Source organism: Scleropages formosus, chromosome 12 (assembly GCF_900964775.1).
Source record: "Scleropages formosus chromosome 12, fSclFor1.1, whole genome shotgun sequence".
Classification (NCBI taxonomy): domain Eukaryota; kingdom Metazoa; phylum Chordata; class Actinopteri; order Osteoglossiformes; family Osteoglossidae; genus Scleropages; species Scleropages formosus.
In genome coordinates, this window is record NC_041817.1 from 23537518 (window position 1) to 23557759 (window position 20242).

General features: G+C 44.5%; 1 protein-coding gene across 2 annotated transcripts in view; it reads left to right on the forward strand.

The window, feature by feature from the left end:
• The first annotated feature begins 13937 nt into the window (after positions 1 to 13937).
• The window catches only part of LOC108928414 (dachshund homolog 1-like), a 138185-nt gene continuing 131880 nt past the window's right edge, over positions 13938 to 20242 (forward strand). For both annotated transcript variants that reach the window (XM_029256851.1, XM_029256850.1), the window contains exon 1: positions 13938 to 14910. In XM_029256851.1, the coding sequence (XP_029112684.1) occupies positions 14312 to 14910 (599 nt within the window). In that variant the 5' untranslated portion in view covers positions 13938 to 14311. The remainder of the gene's footprint in view (positions 14911 to 20242) is intronic.

Genomic DNA, 20242 nt, shown 5'->3' on the forward strand with positions numbered 1-20242 from the left:
AGTTTTGTTGACACAACAACGAGGCTTCCTGCACTAAAATGCAAAATACGATATAATTTTTTTTTTCCACTTTCTGGCTTGTGTTTGATGTCTCGTCTCACACATAACACCCAGAGTCCTCTGTATAAATGCAGCAGTCTTCGGGTCATGTGAATAATTACTTTTTTCCATAAGGGCGGTTTAATTACTCTTTTAAACAAAATGCCTTTTCAGGCCTAGCAGTGATCAAAGTGTTTAATGTTCATGTATCACACATGATAATGAATCTGTTTTAAAGGGACTTTTTTGTATTTTTTGATGGACATTTTCTGTTTCTGCAGCCTCTTAGAATGGTTCAGAAAAGCAGAGTAGCATGGGAAAGTACCATATTTTCTCATTACTGCCGAGTAGTTGAGTAATTAAGATGAATATGACTGCTTGCACAGGTTACTGGGACATGGTGGACTCTGTGAACTCTGGGTTTTCGTGTGGAAGGAGGAGGGCGCAAACTAACAGGAAACACACTTCTGCTCAGTTTTCATCATTTGCTCCACGTCTGTCTGCTTCTGTCTACTTGCATGTGAAATATGTCGTAACTTTAACCGCATAGATTTCAGTCATCTTGTTGCCCAGTGGAGGGTCTTGGTGGTCCGGAGCCTATCCTGGATGTATAGGGAGCGAGTGCAGCCCGAATGCACGCACACATTTCACACACACACACTCCTTCATTTACGCACTCTCTACGGACAATTTAGAGTGACCAGTTCACCCGAAACACATGTCTTTGGACTGTGGGAGGAAACCAGAGCACCGGAGGAACTCGCATGAACACAGGAAAGACACGTAAAATCTACGCAGTCGGAGCTGGATTCGAAGCCGAATCCAAACCCGCAGCCCAGGAATGTGAGACTCCAGCGCTACCTGCTCTGTCGCCATGCTGCTCATAGTGTCACTGGTGTCGTGTATATAATACACAATATAATCTCATACAACATTCCCCATGATTTTGGTTGCATGTAAAAGGGGCCGTACTGTGGGTCGTCCTCATTTCAACCGCTTCATTTGATCCCTTTTTCAGCTTCTCCTGTGTTTTCACCGCTATGCTGCTGCTGCTCAGTGGGGTAAAACCAGAAGCGGATTTTCCCCAACAAGCTTTGCATGAATCCCTTCCAGCAGAAGAGGGCTTGGCCTCTGCCGAACACGGGTGCAAACCGGAGGGGAGTCCAGTCAAGCCTTTGACCAGCTCCAAGAAACCTTTGTCACCAGTTGGTCTTCCACTCCAGATATCTTACTGCCATCATAAACTTATTCATTTACCCTCCATCCCTCTTCAAAGCAACTTACCTATTTATAGAGGTGGGTAAGACGTACCTGAGCAGTCTGGGGTAAGTACCTTGATCAAGTGTACAGCAGTAAGTGGGATCTGAACCTTACATTTTTGGATCCATATGCTGCAGCTCTAAGCAGCTGGTACAGGAGATAGCTGGGCGTGTAGGGGTTAACGCTAATGCCTTTGGACCCGAAGGTTGCAGTTCTGATCCCCACCTCTGGCTGTAGTACCCTTGAGCAAGGTACTTACCCTAAATTGCTTGAGTGAAATAGCCCAGCTGTACAAATGGGTAAATAATTACAGGTAGACTAACACTGGAAGTTGCTTTGGAGAAAAGTGTGAGCTAAATGAATAAATGTAACCGCTCCCATCATACCATATCAACATGTTTCCTTCACACTGAAGTCCCTCTCCTGTACTTGTCCCAAATGATCCTTCCACTCGAGTCACACCACGGTGAATTAACCTCATAAGAGATGAAAGGATCATTTCTGAGACGCTCAACTGAGTCAGACACGTCCGTTCAACAGCCCGGTGTGAAACCTCCTACCTGTCAAGCATCCACGGTCCAGAGGAACGCGCGCTGGGGACCCATCGTGATGCTTTGCATAGAAAACATGAATGCTAATATTGAAATACATACTACAGGTGGTCCCTGATTTACGATGGCGAGCTGGCAATAGACATTCGGTAGGAACTGTACTTTGAATTTTGAATTTTTGTTATTTTCCCGGAAAACCGATATGCGGTACGATGCTCTCTCGCGATGCTGGGCAGCAGCAGCGATCTGCATCTCCCAGTCTGTCATGCAGAGGTGTGCATTAGGTGTATTGAATGCATTTTCGACTTCCGATGGGTTTTGCGGAACGTCACCCCATCGTAAATCGGGCACCACCCGTATAGGGCCGAGGCGGGGTGTGTCAGCAGAGGCCTTAATTAGGCCGAGCGAGGCGCGAGTGTTTTCCGAGCGCCTCCGAGTCACCTCATTGATCGGCCCGAGCGCGGAGGAAACGGCTCATGCATCTGATGTACATTACAACAAATGTTCTCTTTGCATTGCAATTGAATTGTGATTGTTATGTTCAATCAATGGGAAAGGTCAGAAGATCGCCTCTGCCAGCAATTTAATGGAGAAGTCGATGGGGATTCGTTTTAATCACTGCGGCTGATGCGGGAGGAGCGCGGCACTGACTGCCGAATGCTGCAGTAATTACCGCTGTTTGTACAGGTTTTACCGTGCTATTTGTCGTTTTACGTTCCGAGGGCCATCCGCTGTTAAATTCAAGGGTCCCGAGTACCACGCAACCCTCGGAATGGCCCGGGCGCACGAGCGTCGCTCGGAGTTTCGATTTATTGCTCGTTTTATTGTCTCGCGTCGTCTTATCCCGCTAGTCAGAGTCGGACGCAGACGGAAACGCGCAGCCGTTCTCTGCGAGGCCGCTCTTATTTATACGCGCTCGGATGCCATACATGCTGTGTGCAAACAATAGGAGGTAAACAGCAGTCGGATAATAACATCTGCGGTGCTCCCCTGGTGAAACGCATTCATGGATCTGATTAGGGTGCGAAACGCGAGCGGAAGTGTGATTAAAGCAATGAGCAAAACAATATGTTTCAGCTGATTAACCTGCGCAAGGTTGTTTCCGGAACAGGTATCGGCCCAGCGCAACTATTATCATATCCCGTTGTTGCTCCGATGCTTTCGTCCGATGTCATTTACGCTTTCGCCTGGTTATACTGAGGTACTTCGTGCTAAGTACCTTGCTCAAGTGAGCTGGGCCCCCGATAAGTGACACAAAGTTCCCTAATATACACATATGTAAAAAACATATATATGTAAACACACACACATCTTTTGAAACCGCAACACGGGGGGCGAGGGGACACGACCAGGAGGGGACGCCAGTCTATTGCAAGACACCCCAAGCAGGACTCGAACCCCAGACCCCCCAGAGAGCGGGACCCGGCTAAACCCGCTGCGCTGCTGCGCCACCACCCCCCATATAATATATATATATATATATATATACACAAACATACATATATAGTGTACATATATAGTAGATATGAATCTATATGGATACATACACATAAACATACACATGTATGTATGCAGATATATATATACATGTATGCACATGTATCTGTATACATCTATATAGAGATTTTTTTTGCTTTTTTGTGTCTAAATTGCAATTTGTGTCGTTTTTGTTTTAAGTAGCAATTATTTTTTTCAGACTATGATGTCACTCAGCCCTCCAGCAGCAGCACAGGGGACCCCGGCTCATTTGTTTGTGCTGCCAGTTTTTTGCCATTTAAAGTAACTCGCTCCTACTTTTTGAGAAGTGAGTTATTTTTTTTAGGTGATGTCACCTCGCTCTGTGCCCCTGCGACGGCGCGGAGAGCCCACGGTCCCACGGTCCCTCTTGAGAATAAAAATGAAGATACTCCTCTTAAAACTCTCTTATTTTTTGGTGCGCAACTCTGTTTTGGAAAACAACAGGATATACAGCAGGGGGCGCAGTGGTTATGGTGGTTGCTTTACAAACCAAAGGATCCAGGCTGAAGTCCCTGCTCCCACTCTTGTTCCCTTGAGCAAGGTATATAAATGGGTAAATCGCTGTAAGCAGCTTTGTGTACAAATCTCTACTTTTGGAGAAAAGCGTCAGATATTACTGAGTAAAAAAACAAACCTTCGTCCTAAAACTGATGATTGAAAGAGTTGTTTCAACCTGCTGTCTTCCCCCCGGAGGGTGACATCAAAATCAAAACAAAAGTAATAAAAACGTTTTCTGAGTACAAGTGATCAGAGAACTTTTGCGAAGTAACACATCATAATTGTGTGCATATTGCTTTGTTTAATGATTAATTTATTTGCTAATCTGATGTCTTTATATTCACGTCTCTCTGCTTACGACCTGCTGATCTTTTTATGCAAAGTGGCAACATAAAATATTTTATCTAATTGCCTCTGCCCTTGGTGGAACCTCGGTTGTATTACAGAACAATAAAAATATTTCTGCATTAATGTTGACAAGTATATCTTGAGTCACTGTACTCCATACGGCGAGTGTGGTCCTTGTGAGCATATTTACACTTATTGCCATGTTTTATTTCTGTATTATCAATCAGTGAACCATCAAAGATTGCAAAAAACAGTGGTTGAACTAGCAGGGCACATCGTGTCACACGTGGATTGGCATTTTGTTATTGTGCAATGAAAAATACGGTATTTTGTGCAGTATTATGGTAACAGTACATTTTCTCAGGCTAATCAAGGTAAAAATTCTTCTGGTGATTTTGTCTTGTTTTATACAACTGATGCTCTCAGTATTTGTGTTGCCATGGATATTAATTATTGACCACGAACGCAGCCAATTAGACCTACATCGGCTGTTTCGTACATTTATAAAGGTCAAAGTTCATTAACCAAATGCTTAACAAACCAGTAATATTTACTACACATGCAATTTGCGATGTATTTCATACACATCTCATATAATAATTTGAACTAATAAGTTCTGACAAGGTACCGGCAGTAGTGCTGCTGCCTCACAGCGCCTGGGTGGTGCAAGAGGGCATGGGTTCAATCCCCGCTCAGTCTGTGTGGAGTTTGCATGCTCTCCCTGTGTCTGTGTGGGTTTTTTCTGGGTACTCTGGTTTCCTCCCACACTCTAAAGACATGCTGGTCAGGTTCACCCATAGTGTGTGAGTGACAGAGAGAGAGAGAGAGTGTGTTCCACTGATGTATAGATAAGTGATCTACTGTAAGTGGGGTAAGTCACCACGGTGAATAAGGTGTGTGGGCTGATAACACTACATAGAGTTCACTGGAAGTTGCTTTGGATAAAAGCATCTGCTAAATAAATAAATGTAATGTGTCAAGTTGTTCGTGGTGCCTGATCAATCGCCCTGTCCTTTTTACTTTTACCTTGAACCCAGACATTTTCAATAATTGCTTCTCCAGTGTGGGGGTTGTGGTGGTCGGGACCCATCCATCCATCCATCCATCCATCCATCCATCCATCCATCCATCCATCTTCTTTCCCACTTGTTCTAGTAGGGTCACGGTGGCAGCAGGGAGAGCAGAGAGGCCCAGCCGCCGCTGTCCCACGCAACTTCCTCCAGCCCAGCCTGGGGGATCCCCAGCCGTTCCCAGGCCAACTGTGAGATATAATCCTTCTGGCGAGTCCTGGGCCAACCTCGGGGCCTCATCCCAGTTGGCTGTGCCTGGTGTACCTCCAAAGGGAGGCGCCCAGGGGGCATCCTTATGAGATGCCCGAACCACCTCAGCTGGCTCCTCTCAATGTGGAGGAGTAGCGGCTCTACTCTGAGTTCCTCCCAGGTGTCCGAACTCCTCACCCTGTCGCGGAGAGTGAGTCTCAGCACCCTGCAGAGAAAACTCATTTCGGCCGCTTGTATCCGCGATCTTATTCTTTCGGTCATCACCCATAGATGATGACCATAGGTGATGGTAGGGATGTAGATCGACCAGTAAATGGAGAGCTTCACCTTATGGCTCAGCTCCCCCTTCACCACTACAGTCCGGTACAGCAACCGCATTACTGGTGCCACTGCTTCCAGTCTGTGGCCGATCTCACGCTCCCTTCTCCCCTCACTCGTGAACAAGACCCCAAGATACTTGAACTCCTCCACCTGGGGCAAATTCTCTCCCCTTACCTGGAGGGGACATGCCATCCTTTTCCGTGAGAGAACCATGGACTCAGACTTTGAGGTGCTGATCCTCATCCCAGCCGCTTCACACTCGGCTGCAAACCGTTCCAGCGCGTGTTGGAGGCAGCCATGTGACGGTGCCAAAAGGACAAAATCATCTGCAAAAAGCAGAGACGTCACCTTCCGACTCCCACACAGAATTCCCTCCTGGCCTTGACTGCGCCTTGATATCCTGTCCATAAAAACCACAATCAGGAATGGAGACAAGGCACAACCTTGGCGGAGTCCAACACCCACACTGAACAGGCCTGACTTAATACCGAATATGCGGACACAGCTTTCGCTCCGTACGTGCAGAGACCGAATGGCCCGCAGTAGTGGCCCCGGTACCCCATACTCCCTAAGCACCTCCCACAGAATTTCCCGGGGAACACGGTCAAAGGCCTTCTCCAAGTCCACAAAACACATGTAGACTGGATTAGCGAACTCCCATGCCCCTTCAATTATCTGTGAGAGGGTAAAAAGCTGGTCCTCTGTTCCATGGCCAGGGCAGAATCCGCATTGTTCCTCTTCAATCTGAGGTTCAACTATTGGCTGGAGGTTGAGAAGTGCGATACCCTGATAGTTGGTACACACTCTCTGGTCCCCTTTCTTAAAGATAGGGACCACCATCCCAGTTTGCCAATCTAAGGGCACTGTCCCCGAGGTCCATGCAACATTGCAGAGGCTTGTCAACCATGACAGCCCTGCAACATCCAGGGCCTTAAGCAGTTGTGGGCGGATCTCATCATCTCATCTCATCAAGCTACTGGAGCAATTGCAGGTCCCGGTGACTCTGTTCCGGGCAGGGTAAATGTTTTTCTGTTTCCATTTTTCATGAAGGTTTTTGGATCATGTTAGTCTGGATCTTCACTCCAGACCCGTTCACCTTGGGAGACCCTACCAGGAGTATACTGCTCCCAGTGACATAGCTCTGGAGACCCCTAGATCACGCAAGCCCCTCCGCCATGCCAAGGCCCCGATCCAGGAAGGGGTGGTTGGGACCCTATCTTGGAAATATAGGGCCTGAAGCAGGAAATATGCTGGATTGGATGCCATTCCATCACAGAGCAATCACACACACACACACACACACACACACACACACACATTAAATATAAATTAGTCAATGATTCAGACAAAACACCCGCGAACACCCAAACATCTCAAACACACAAATTCCTCATTGAAATCCACACGTGAAGCCACAGCCCAAGAGCCGAGAGACATCAGCGCTACCTGCTGCTCCACTATGCCACACTACTTCTTCTTATGCTTTCCACCCTTCCTGGGACACAGGCCAATTATAAGGGTTCTCCAGGTGTCCCTAAGAGCTGAGATGTCATGAAATTTCCTTGTTGGCGTTTCTGTAGCTGGCAAAGTTTTTACGGTGTGGGGTAGCTAGCCTCGTAGTAGGTTAGGCCGGGTCCCGCTCTCTGGTGGGTCTGGGGTTCGAGTCCTGCTTGGGGTGCCTTGCGATGGACTGGCATCCCATCCTGGGTGTGTCCCCTCCCCCTCCAGCCTTGCGCACTAGGTTGCTGGGTTAGGTTCTGGCTCGCCGCGACCCCTGCCTGGGACAAGCGGCTTCAGACTCTTTGTGTGTGTGTGTGTGTAGCTTGCCCCATTCCTCACCCTTCTCCTCCTCCTCCTTTCTCAGCGAGGCTAGGGACATCCATGGTGGAGTCGCCATGTCGCACTACCACCATTAAATTACCGTAAAAGTTCACCCAATTTCAATAACCGCTTATCCCGAGCAGGGGCGCAGCACACCGGAGCCTATCCCAGAGACATTGGGCACAAGGCTGAAGGTGTGGGCACACCCTGGAGGGGATGCCAGTCCATTGCAGCACCACAACTAGGTACCCAGGCACACATTCAGGTGAAGCACCTTGCTCAAGGGGACTACAGCTGGCAGCAGGGATCAAACCAACAACCTTCAGAAGCAAAGGCAGTCACTCCAACCATGATGCTATCAGCCACCTCGACTATAAAAGCACTAAAGAAAAAGTAAAAGATATAACCTCTCGGAGCTCTGTGTCTAATATGGCATTTACAAAAAAGCCAAACATTCTGTTTGTTCTTTCGTGGAACTGCCTCGAGGCCGTATTTCAAACGGTGATCTTTTCACGTGGAGTAAAGTACGAACTGTCGAATAACCTCACAAAGAGCCCTTCGCTTCCCGTGACTCCGGTTGGCGCTGCCAGCTAAACTCGGGCCACGATAGAGATGTGGTCCAGCGCGGCGACAAGCAAATTCATCACTGAGGTTTGAAAGCTCCGTCATGCCGATCTTTATATTGAGTTTGCTCCTCTCATTTTTTGTATTTAAACTCGCGACGGGAAAGAGGAGCTATTCAGAGTGGCAAACGGAGACATACATCAGCTTTCAAAGCACTTGTCAGTGTCGCATTCAGCGAAAAGCTCATCTCACACACACTGAATCCCCCACAATGGGCCCTTGTGTGTATAATTTTGGGCAAGGATAATGATTTAGGAAATTATGTTTTTTCTCCTGGAATTGAGAGAACATTTAACAGCATCATTTTCTATATTGCACGGAGGTTGTGCCTCAATGACCACCCGCCTTGGATACATTTCAATATTGGCAGTTTGCGAAATGTGCTTCGAAATGTCACTTAAAAAATAAATCCTGATGGCAGCTGTAACCTTACGTTCGAAAAACAATTGATTTCTGCTAATTACCATATCCAATACTGACTTCCACCCACCGTGAATTATGACAATATCAATTTAGCCGCAGACTGCAGACGTCACAAACAACTGGAACAAGCGGCACCAGCAAAAATCGAGCAATAATTTGGTCCTTGATGATTTTTATATCTTCAGAAACAAATTATCCATGGGATGCACAGATGTTTCGGTGAAGGACCGTTTGTTATCAACGATCAGATATGGTGAAGGATCATCAAGGATCAGTCTGGACATCAACAGGCCTAAATAAGTGGAACGTGTCGTACGGTCAGAATTGCATTTATTTGGTTAGCGGTGGTGGTGAAAACAGTGTTTATATAATGAAATACTCTTCACACATAGTGGTTTGAGTTGTCATGTTGCTGTTGGAGGAATTGGGTTTGAATCCCATGACCTTCTGTTATACCTTTGATCAAGGTGCCTGATTTTAATTGATACAGTAATAATTACCCATCTGTATAAATGGGTAAATGAGAGTAAATGTCATAGTGTACAGATCTAATAGTGTAGGTGGCCTTGGAGTAAAGTGTCAGAAAGGCAAATAAATAATCACAGTAATAACAAAACCACTGGGGAAACACTGTAAGGACACCAAATACGTAAGATTTAGATAAACGCTGTAGATTATATACGAATGTTAATCAAATTGTTGATTGCTGATTTTCATCGAAGCGTTGATGAAAAATTCAAATATTCACCCATATTTTCAGAATATTTTTTTTTAGTTTTTCTCCCTTGCTCCCAGTTTAGAAGATACAGAGAAGGAAAGAAACTATTTATAAAGGACACAATGAAAATAAAACGTAAGACTTGCCGGTAGAGTTCTTCTTCCGTTGCTGAATGTACTCCAACTTCACACAATGAAAGTTATTTATCTTGCTTTTTTTAAAAAAAAGTTCATCAATTATATTGTGATACACTTAATGTCCATAAGGGGATGATGTATGATTGGCCTAATTATTTCTTATTCAAATTTCACCATGCTTTCTAAAGCATATCAATTTTGTTAATACCATGTAATTAAAACATGTCAGTGCACTACAAGTTGCAGGCTGTATTAATGACTATGAAAATTATTTTAATTAAATAGCCAATTATAGAAAAATCCAACCATGAGAATTGACATTTAAATGAATTTCATTTAAATTGCTTTTCAACATTGTTTTATCAAAGGCTTAAAGGACGAATAAATTATTACATCAAAAATATACTCACTCCTTGCTCTTTTAGATTTTCTATCCCCAGTCTGTACATATTTAAAAAACTACTAACATCCATCAGTTGTTCAAGTTAATTATTTTATTGTGTAAGCTACAAAATGTCTGCAGTGCAAACATGACCACATTGTTTCCCTTTATTTCAGTGCTTTATATGATTTTAATAATTTATACTTTTTCTCACATCTATCCTCACTGAATCTGGAGAAATGCATTTAGCCATTTTTTTTAACATCTATCTATCTATCTATCTATCTATCTATCTATCTATCTATCTATCTATCTATCTATCTATCTATTTTACGTTGTAGTTTTATTGAAAATATCATCTGATGTGTCCAGGTAGCAGTACTTGTGACATAGAAACAATAGTTGCATACAGTTGCAACATCGGTCAGGCGACTCTGTCCAGCTTTCCTCTATAGCAAATTCTGCATAAAAGCGATTATAACTTTTGCAGAATTTACATGCTGTTGGCACTTCAAGAGGCTGAGAGTTCAGAAATGCTTTCACTTCACAGCAGACGGTACAAGTTTGAGTGCATCTGCACAATACCTGTGTGGGACAAACCGGACAGAAGAGCGAAAGCAAAGGAAGCCTCGGGTCCCGCATCTTTCGCATTGCAGAAGAGCTGGGAAGACACGAAGCTTCATTTCCTCATCAAACTTGTAAACCAAATGCTACTTCCCAGCAAGCGGACACACACTTTTCACTGGTACCGTACCTGCTTAGGAATACGTGTAGGAACGGGCAAAATCGACTGATGACATATTGCCCAGCATCACCGTGACACCCACCTGGAGAAGGAGCCACAGAAACCGGATCAATAGATGGATGGACGAGCACACCGATAATTCACCTGCTGGATAAGGCCAGCGGTTCTGGAAATGTCGTTCGCAAGATCAGATTCAGGTTATCCTTGCAGTAGGTGCAGAACACAAGTAATTTTTGTGTGACTTTGAGTTGGGATTTATGTTTGCTGGTCGGCGTGTAGCCGGAAACTCCACCTGACAGCGGTGCAAATTGTGACCAGTATATTCCATCAGTCAGATTGCTCAGCCCCGCTGTAATTGCTTTGAGAGGCTTTATCTGCGAGGCCGGTGCTGCAGGAGAAGGAAATCCTGAGGGACCCATTACCTCATCCTGCCCAAAGTTGGGCCTGCGAAGTCCCGTCCAAATCAAACAGTCACACAAGTGCACAACTTAAGGGTTTTCTTTCTTATTTTTTTTAAATGTGGTGAACATCAAATTGGTTTTCAGGAGGAAAGAAGGAAGGAAACGCAAACAGCTCGGAGCAGGTGAGGTTGACAGACAATTTCTGATTTTCTGCCTAACGAATCCGTTCCATTTGGCCCTTTTGCACACGTCTTTCTTTTTCATTACAGTTAATATGAACCCAAGTGGACGCGGTGACACACTGCATACTGAGTCCTATAATAGGAGCCTTTAGCTTTACTAAACATGACAGACAGTGCTCCCACTCCAGGGTACGAACACAGAGTTTATAATGCCATCATAACCATACCTGTCAAACAGAATGGTTCATCAAGCACACTGGGAGGAAAGCCCCCCACGGTGTGCTTGACCTCCCACTGGAATAAAGCAAGAGCCTGCAGACATGGTGCAATATTGCATCCCTGTGTTAGTATCGCTACACTTTGCACGGATAAAGAAACCTTTGCGCGTGTTTATTTCGCACATGCAAGTGTGTAGTTGTAAACAGGCGAGCGGAAACAAGAGCGATGTGTGTTTCGTTTATTCAGCAATGTGGGGTATGTACACTAAGCTACTCACTTGCACAGCTGAGCAGTTTTTACTCTCTGTCACAGGTAAGCACCTTGATCAAGGGTACAACAGCAGGAAGTGGGATTCAAACCCAGGTGCTTGGATTGCAAGGCAAAAGCTTGTGTGTGAGTGTATGTGTGTGTGTACAACTAGATTAATCCAAGTATTAATCCAAATATTTGCCCTTGTATATCAAATGTATGATCCATGATTATATTAATAATAATTATATAATTTATTCAACCTTTTCCCAATAACTTACACGGATCCTGTGTATGTCTGTATCAAATGATTTCTACATTTAGCATTTAAAATTCAGAAATATATAACAAAATTACTGTGTTATCATTAATACATAATAACTGCAGTATATTGCTGCAAGCTCACGAGACACAATATTTTAAATGCATATTTTCCATTTTTAATATAATAAAATAACAATATAGGCAACATTTGTGTCTTTTTTTTATCTTTTTTATTCAAATACTGATTTTACTTTAGAGTAGTCTGTGTTTTCTTGGTGTACATTTTTAGAGCATGTATCAAAGAATCAGAAAATCAGAATGGCACCGAATACAACTTTTTGTAATTAAAGTAGAATACAAAGTGGACAGACACACCAATCCAGCTCAATTATTACTTGAATATAATGGAATCTCACAAGGTGCATATGTAAGTAAAGGTTAGCAACATACAGAGGGAGTGCATTGCATGGCTATGAATTTTAAACAGACATTGATTTTTCCCCCTTCTTTTACATTTATACTACCGCATTGTCTGAATGATAATTTTGGGAAAGCACTGTGTTTATCCCTTTTCAAATCTGACAAAGAAAGGTTAATACTTCTGCACCATTTTCCAGACAGCAAAAACTGTGGAAAGCAATTATGAATTAAATCTCAGAAGTTTTTGAAATATATATTATATCTATGTAGTATGAAACCCCTGAAGGATGTGTTTAGGAACTGTGCTCAGTAAGTTTATCTGACCTTGCATATGTGCACTGATTTAAAACAGATTTGGACCACCTTGAGGTTATTTGCCAAAGAGGACAACAAACAACGGCTGCAACAACAAAACATTTGCTTTAATTATTCTCACCTTTATTATCGAACGCTTCGACCCATTTTGCATCCCATCACGACAGGAAGCAGCATTAAATAAATGGCTTGTAGATAACGATTAAATGACAAGTCAGCTTTGTGTGTCGATCATCTCACTCTCTCTAGGCATCTGCGGGCTCCATGACTGCACATTCACTGGGCTCCGGCAGGAATGTGTGTGTGTGTGTGTGTACACATTTCTCTTTGGATCTTGAGATTGGGGAAGGTCTATGTTAACCCTCCAGTGGACACTGTTCTTCTCAACCTCGGCACGCGGGGGGGTAATGTTGGACCCTGTAGTAAGAACTCTATATTCCTTGTATTGATTACTGATGTTTCGCTCACACACACCGTCACCCTGTGGTTAGGCTGTTAATCACTTAATCAAAGCAACACTTATTTGATTGTAGGCTTCTTACTTTCCCTCTTTTAGATGCATATTTATTTATCCTAACACACCGCTTGAATTTGCCTGCCCTTGACCAGTAAATGGCTTCGGATACATGAATAAATGGAAATGTATGGAGTTTACAGTAAACATTAGTATGGTGTAGGTTCTTTGTAGCAGTGCTTGTTACATTCTTGGACAAAGCAGCATGTTTCCTCTCTGTGTAAATGCACTGTATGTTTATCAGTGTGGGATGCAATAGTATTAATGCTTGACATTAATACTAATACTATAATTGGTCATTTCATCTTTTTCAGATTGCCTCAATGGGGTAAGACAGGTAAACGGCAGGGTAATTGTGCTTTGACTGTTCCGCGCATTAAAAGGCTTTTTTTACGCTTTTGTGAAGTGTGTGTCACCGCAGGCCGCCTGGATTCGGGTTCTCTCTGAAGTGTGTGTGTGTGTGTGTGTGTGTGTGGGGGAGAGACATGAGGGGTGGTTCTCTACAGGATCCCTCCCTCCCCTCTTCCTGCTCCGACTCCTCCCCCCCGTTCCAGCTCCTCCTCCCTTCCACCCGAACTCCCCCGCCCTCGGCTCCTGCTCCAGCTATAGCTCCTCCCCCTTGCGTTGCTCCTCCCCTTTCCCCGCCTCCCCCATCTCCACACCGCCCGGGATCCGCGCTCGCTCGCCCGCTCGCTCGCTGCCTCCCTCTCTCTCGCTCGCTCGCGCTCCCCCTCCCCGCTAGCTCTCTCTCCGCGCGCACTTTTCGGCTCACTTTCCCGCTGTCAGTGTCGCTCTCGGCTCCTCCATCCCTCACCAATGTTTCACTCGCGCACAAACTCTCCTTCCTCCGCCCTTCCTGCGCACCGTTAGGCGAATTCGCCAACTTTCTCGCGCCGCTCCGGGATATTCCTCGTTTTGCGCTCCTCGCTCGGGACACTTTTGTTGCGCTTCTTTTTTTTTTTCCCCCCTTTTTTTTTTTTTTTTTTTAAATGTTTTCTTCTTCTTCTTCTGCTTCTTCTTCCACTCTGGGTTTTCCACTCTGAACTTCGCTCTTTCCCCCCTCCCCCCCCGCCGAGGTGACCATGGCCGTTCCGGCTTCCCTGATGCCCTCCGCCCCCGTGGTCCACCCGCCTCCCATCACAACTTCTTCGGCCGCGACCACGTCGCCCTCCGGCACCTCGAGCCCGTCGCCCTCCTCGGCGGCCCCGTCCGGCGCGAGCCTCTTCCGATCGGAGCTGCTGGCCACGGGCACGAGCAGCCCGGGCGTCCCCCCCCAGGCGGCGGCGGTGGCGGCGGCGGCGGCTGCGGCGGCCGCGGCGGCCGCTGTGGTGGTGCCCGGCAAGCCGGTGTACTCGACCCCGTCCCCGGTGGAGAACACCCCGCAGAACAACGAGTGCAGGATGGTGGAGCTGCGCGGCGCCAAGGTGGCCTCGTTCACCGTGGACGGACAGGAGCTCATCTGCCTGCCGCAGGCCTTCGACCTCTTCCTCAAGCACCTGGTGGGCGGCCTGCACACCGTCTACACGAAGCTGAAGCGCCTCGAGATCACGCCCGTGGTGTGCAACGTGGAGCAGGTGCGCATCCTGCGCGGGCTCGGCGCCATCCAGCCGGGGGTGAACCGCTGCAAGCTCATCTCCAGGAAGGACTTCGAGACGCTCTACAACGACTGCACGAACGCCAGGTGAGACGCCCTAGACAGCCCCCGACCCCGACCGCGACCCCGCCACCCCCCGTTGAGCGCGAGCGTCACCCTCCATCCTCGCCATCCTTCATCATCATACTAGTCCCCGCGAGTGCACGCGCCTAGCGGGGACAGCGACAGGAACACGGCGGAAACGCCCCCTCCCCCCCATCTCTGTTAGAACTCGGCGCGAGTTTGATTTCTTTTATCATAAGAGTTTTAGGTTCGCGTCCCTAACTGGCGATCACGCGGCGGTGGGGGGGGTGTGTGTCGGGTTGGAGGTGCGAGCGATGGTCCGCCGGAGGGACTCGTGGAGGTGTACACCCCCCCCCACCGCTCCCTCTCTCGTCTTTTCTGCTGTTCTTTCATTCGGACTAAATGGCAACATTTGTATCCATTGAGCTCCGACTTCTAAAGAAGAGCGACAATAAATAGCGGCCATAAAAACAGCAGCAATAATCCCTGAAGTGCGAGGCGACGCTGTGGAAGGAGGAACGGATGTAGTCGCTTGTAACAAAGTGAACGGCTTTAAAAATTAAATTACAGGAAGACTGTAAATGTGAATGAAACTCGCTCAAAGTTGCGCGGCTTTGCTGATGAATTTTGATATCTGGTTCAGGGCTCTTATTTCCATGATCAGTCCAACGAAGGAACAACATGAGCAGCTTCAGTGAGGGATAAATATCACACGGGGGGGGGGTGGTACAGAAATAGTTAAATACTACAGTGGAAATGTACATCATAAAATGTATTAAATTTAATTAAATTATATTACTTTGTTGCTGCCATATCTGGCTTTATATGTTCCTTTTATAACCCCTCTTGCATGTGATTCTGTGTGTAAAGTGTCCATCATAACACAAAATTTTTATCCAGAGAATTTAACTTCTAAGGTTCTGGTAGTGTGAATACACTTTTATATATACTTGTAAAATATGTTCACGTTAGTATAGATTGTTGTTCAGCTGTCTTCTGACTTTTGTTGAGGCCTACGCTAATTTCTTCTGGCGTTTAACATCTGTGCCACTCTGTATATTTTTAACACTTTTTATGTCCATGTTGTGCTTGAAAAGAAGCGCATGACAGCTTCACAGTAGCCATCAGACCAAGAAATGTGGAGTCTCTTTAATATCCTCATGACATCTGCTGATGCCCCGTGTCATTTTTATTACTAATGTTATCATTATTGCTTCTACACCATGTTAGACATTTTTGCACATTTCCTATGGACACTTCATATATATATATATATATATATATATATATATATATATATATATAATTTTTTTGTCCTTTGCCAGTGAAAGCACACAGATCCTTTTGCCTTTGGTGGTGCAGGATGTGTGATGGAAATAGTCGTGTTCCAGACAGAAGCAGCATATGGCACTGGAGCGGTGCACGGAAATCGCACTAACAGTTGTTTTGTGAATCATATGTCAGGCTGTTTATGTGAATGGTTTCATCAGCAAAAAAAAAAAAAAAACTGGCTTGTGTATGAGGAATGCATGCATGCATGTATAAATAATTCACTAAGCCTTAATTGATTTTTATTTATTGTACTCTGCCAGGTCCTGTCCAGCTTTTTTTTTTTTTTTTTTTTTTTTTTTTTGTAAACCAGAGCTGAAAGCTTTGTTTGAATTTCTGCCTTTATTATGGAGTCTGATGAGGTAACAATTAGAGCAGCAGGGGTTCGGTTCTTGTTACGTTACATTAGCGAATTTCATTTGTATATTTAATGCAATAATGGTAACCGAACAAACACAAAGTACCGAGAACCTCATTTTCTTTCAGTTTTTCTCTTCAACAGTTTTGCTTGTTCTGAGTTTTTGGCAGGAATAAGACAGGCATGTTTTGTGTGTTTGGCTGCTCTCTAATGCACAAGTAAATTATACTTCTTGTCTTTTCTCCTCAAATTAAATATATTATGTGACACGTAAAACAGTCTGAAGTTAGGGAACAACATTTATAGGTGGTGAATAAAAATGAACCAAAGTGTAATTGCTGTTTACAGGCAGGACTCAGATCCAGGATGATGGGAGTCATGGGAAATATGCACATGTGTCACTGCAGGTGTGCATTTTTTTTTTCTTGTTTCTCATATTTTTATAATAACTTCTATTTTCTGCAGTTTTAACAGTGAGTTTAACTCAAAGAGATGGCATAAATTTTCTCTCCCATTAAATAAAAAAAAGTCAGATTTATTTATTTATTTATTTATTTTAAATTTATTTGTGTGTCGTTTTCAGGGAACCGGAAACTGGGTGTTTTATAGTTTGGCTTCAGATGGGATTGTTTTCAGGGTGTTGCTCAGAGTTTGGTTTTCTACGTTGCACGCTTTCCTTTTGAAATATTTCTTTCGCAGCCACACCGCACTCATGATTTCCGTGATAACTGACTCATTGGGCAACGAGGCCTTGCAAATAGACAAATTATGATTTCAACATGTTACTCCAACGTGCAGAATGACATTGTTCGCTGAAGTTCGAACGACACGGTGCATAATTATTGTTTTTGTTGTATAATGGAGAGCTCAGGTTAGTCAGTAACAAACTACACAAACGATTCTTAAAAAAAAAAAAAAAAAGCAAGATTCCGGAAAACAATTTCCACGTGAACAGTTTAAACAGTAAGTTGTATATACCGTAAACATGCAGTGTGTGCATATGTGCTGTCCGTGTTGCAGTATTGCTTGTAGTGCAGTGTGAACGTTTTTAAGATGCAACCTGGTACACCAGTGTTCCACAGATTTTTACCCTGGTGCCTCACATCGATTTCAAAGCTGCTGTTTGTCTTTACGTGAAGGCACTAAAGGAGAGGCCTCAAAGAACCTTGTGTGTGTATGTATATTTCTATATGTTTATATATATATGTATATACACATACACATAGTCAATAAGGGTTTATATATATATACTGTGTATGTATGTGTATACTGTATATATTATATATATACTGTGTATAAACCTGTATTGACTGTATGTATCATCTATGAGGTTGAGGGTCGTCATGTTGCATCTGTACACACTCTCCAGGTGAGAGAGAGAGAGCTGCATCAGGGCCGTGGGTTCGAACACCTGGTGACGGGGTTAAGGGCTAATACAGCACTGCACCGTGCTTTAATGACGGTGTAGCACCGCGCTCGTCCTGCTCCGCGCCCCTAATTGTCTCTGAAAGCACCTGGTTGTGGTGCCGTCGCGCTCAAATCAATCACTTTCGTCGAGGCCGCTTCCCTCGGCGCGGCTCCATCGCCCCTCAGAGGAGACGCACCAGCAGCATTTGTTCGGCGCACGCCGGACTCTGTTTTGTCTGTCTTTTGCCCCACAATTATTTCTTGGTATCGTTAATGAAATAATGGTGAAGTAGTGAGGCTGTGAAATCAGTGCCTGACTGTAGTTTTACACTTTTACTGCATTTTTTTTCCCTCTCCGTTCCTTTTTTGGATTGATCGAGTTTATAATTTGTGGGTTTAACTACACTTTTTTAAATTTAATTTTATTTTTAAAATCTTCTAAACGATTATTGTTACTGTTGTTTATTAATTTAGCTGGCAGTTCCCCCCAGGTGACTTAAATTGTTAGGTTTGTACACTAAGCTGCTTACAATAATTTACACACTGACACAGTTGGGTAAATTTTACTGCACCAGGTTCGGGCAAGTACCTTGAACAAGGGCACCCCAGGAGATTCGTATCTGGGTCAATCAATTGCAAGGCGTTAACCGCTACGCCACCTGCTGCTCCATGCATAATAGATAAGTTTGATCTTGTTATTATAACTTAATGTTATCCCTAAAGATTAATTCATCCTCAAGAATATATCATAATAAAATGACAATTTTATTGATTTGATATTAATAAAATAGTATTAATTTGATATTGATATTATTGAATATTCTGCTTCTTAAAAACAAATTGTTTCCAAACCGGTCATCCCCACCTGTCCTTGACTCACACTGCGTTGCCCACGCAGCTGCTCCCGTGAGCTGCGCCGATGCTCTCGATCCAGATTAATGTGCACCTTCTGCTCGGCCACCGGTGCACCGTGGTAATCTGTGTGCTTTTCCGAGGAGTTACGGCGTCGCCCGGCGAGAAGCCGTAGCTCAGCCTCTTGTTTTCTTTTTCATTTTCCTCGGCTTGGACGGAGACATTTTCACGGCTTTTGCGCCACTTAAAGAGAAGGTTATTGAAACACCAGGGCAGGCCGGTAATGTGTCCGCCGCCCCGTCCTTCGGCCCCCTTTGGCAGCTCAGCTCGGCCCTCCTCCTGCTCTCGGCGGTTTCGATGCCATCTTTCAGTTTCTGAGAGATGCACTTTTTTTTTTTTTTTTTTTTTTTTTTTTTAAGCATTGTTCAATTTGAGTGAAAATGCTCAGTGTATTATTTGGTCTTTCAAACCAAGACTTTTTTTTTAAAACTACACTCATTTTGTTTAGCACAATGGAAGCCCTAGGTGTCATAATCAAGTTATAATTCACAAAAAAAAAATTCCCATTTTTGTTTTTTTTTTCCCCCCCTCTCTCTCTCTGTCTGCAATGTTCTTAGAATTTGTTTTCTACAAGGGATGGATGTGTTTACAGGTACTCAAGGGAAATCTCTCAATTGGATTCAAATCTTTCTCAGTCGGAGTGGGTGCTAAGATACCCGTCACCCGGCAACCGCATCCAAGAGGGAGCTTGGGTGATAATAACTTCAAAAAACAGAGTGACAGATGCCTGATTAGGATGAAAGAGAGAGAGAGGGGAGAATGCATGAAAAATTAGGCTTGTTAAAATAAGAAATTCCATTCAAGCACCTTCACACAAATTAAACGAACACTCCAGCCTCGCGTCCCACGGTCTGCAGTATTCCCACTGATTGGTCCGAAAGGGGATTCGTTTAAAACCATAAATGTGATTTTTACACTAATTAACAGCCAGAGGAGTCGTGTTTTGGAATGGCGGTAACCACCTGCGCCCCGAGTGCCGCTGTTTTTGGCACGTGCCCGCGAGTCGCTTCTGGGGACCTAAACGTCATTATGGAAAATAATAATGGATTCAAAGGCATGACATTAATATAACACATATTTTGCCTGATTCCTTTTAGCTGAAAATGGCACAGAGAAAATGTTCTGGAAAGGAGAGTTTGGACTTTTTTAAAAAAAATTTTTTTTTTTTTTTTATTTATTTTTAAATGTTTGGATGCTTGTTTGCGGAGGGGAGAATCTTGCATTCTTAATAGGTCTGATGTGTGTAGAAACCATTCAAGCCTTCGACTTATTTGCATGTTGTTATAGGTCGGCGGAAGTGGGATGGAGAACGGCGCGGTGCGGCGCACGTCCGTTTTATTCCCGTTCTGA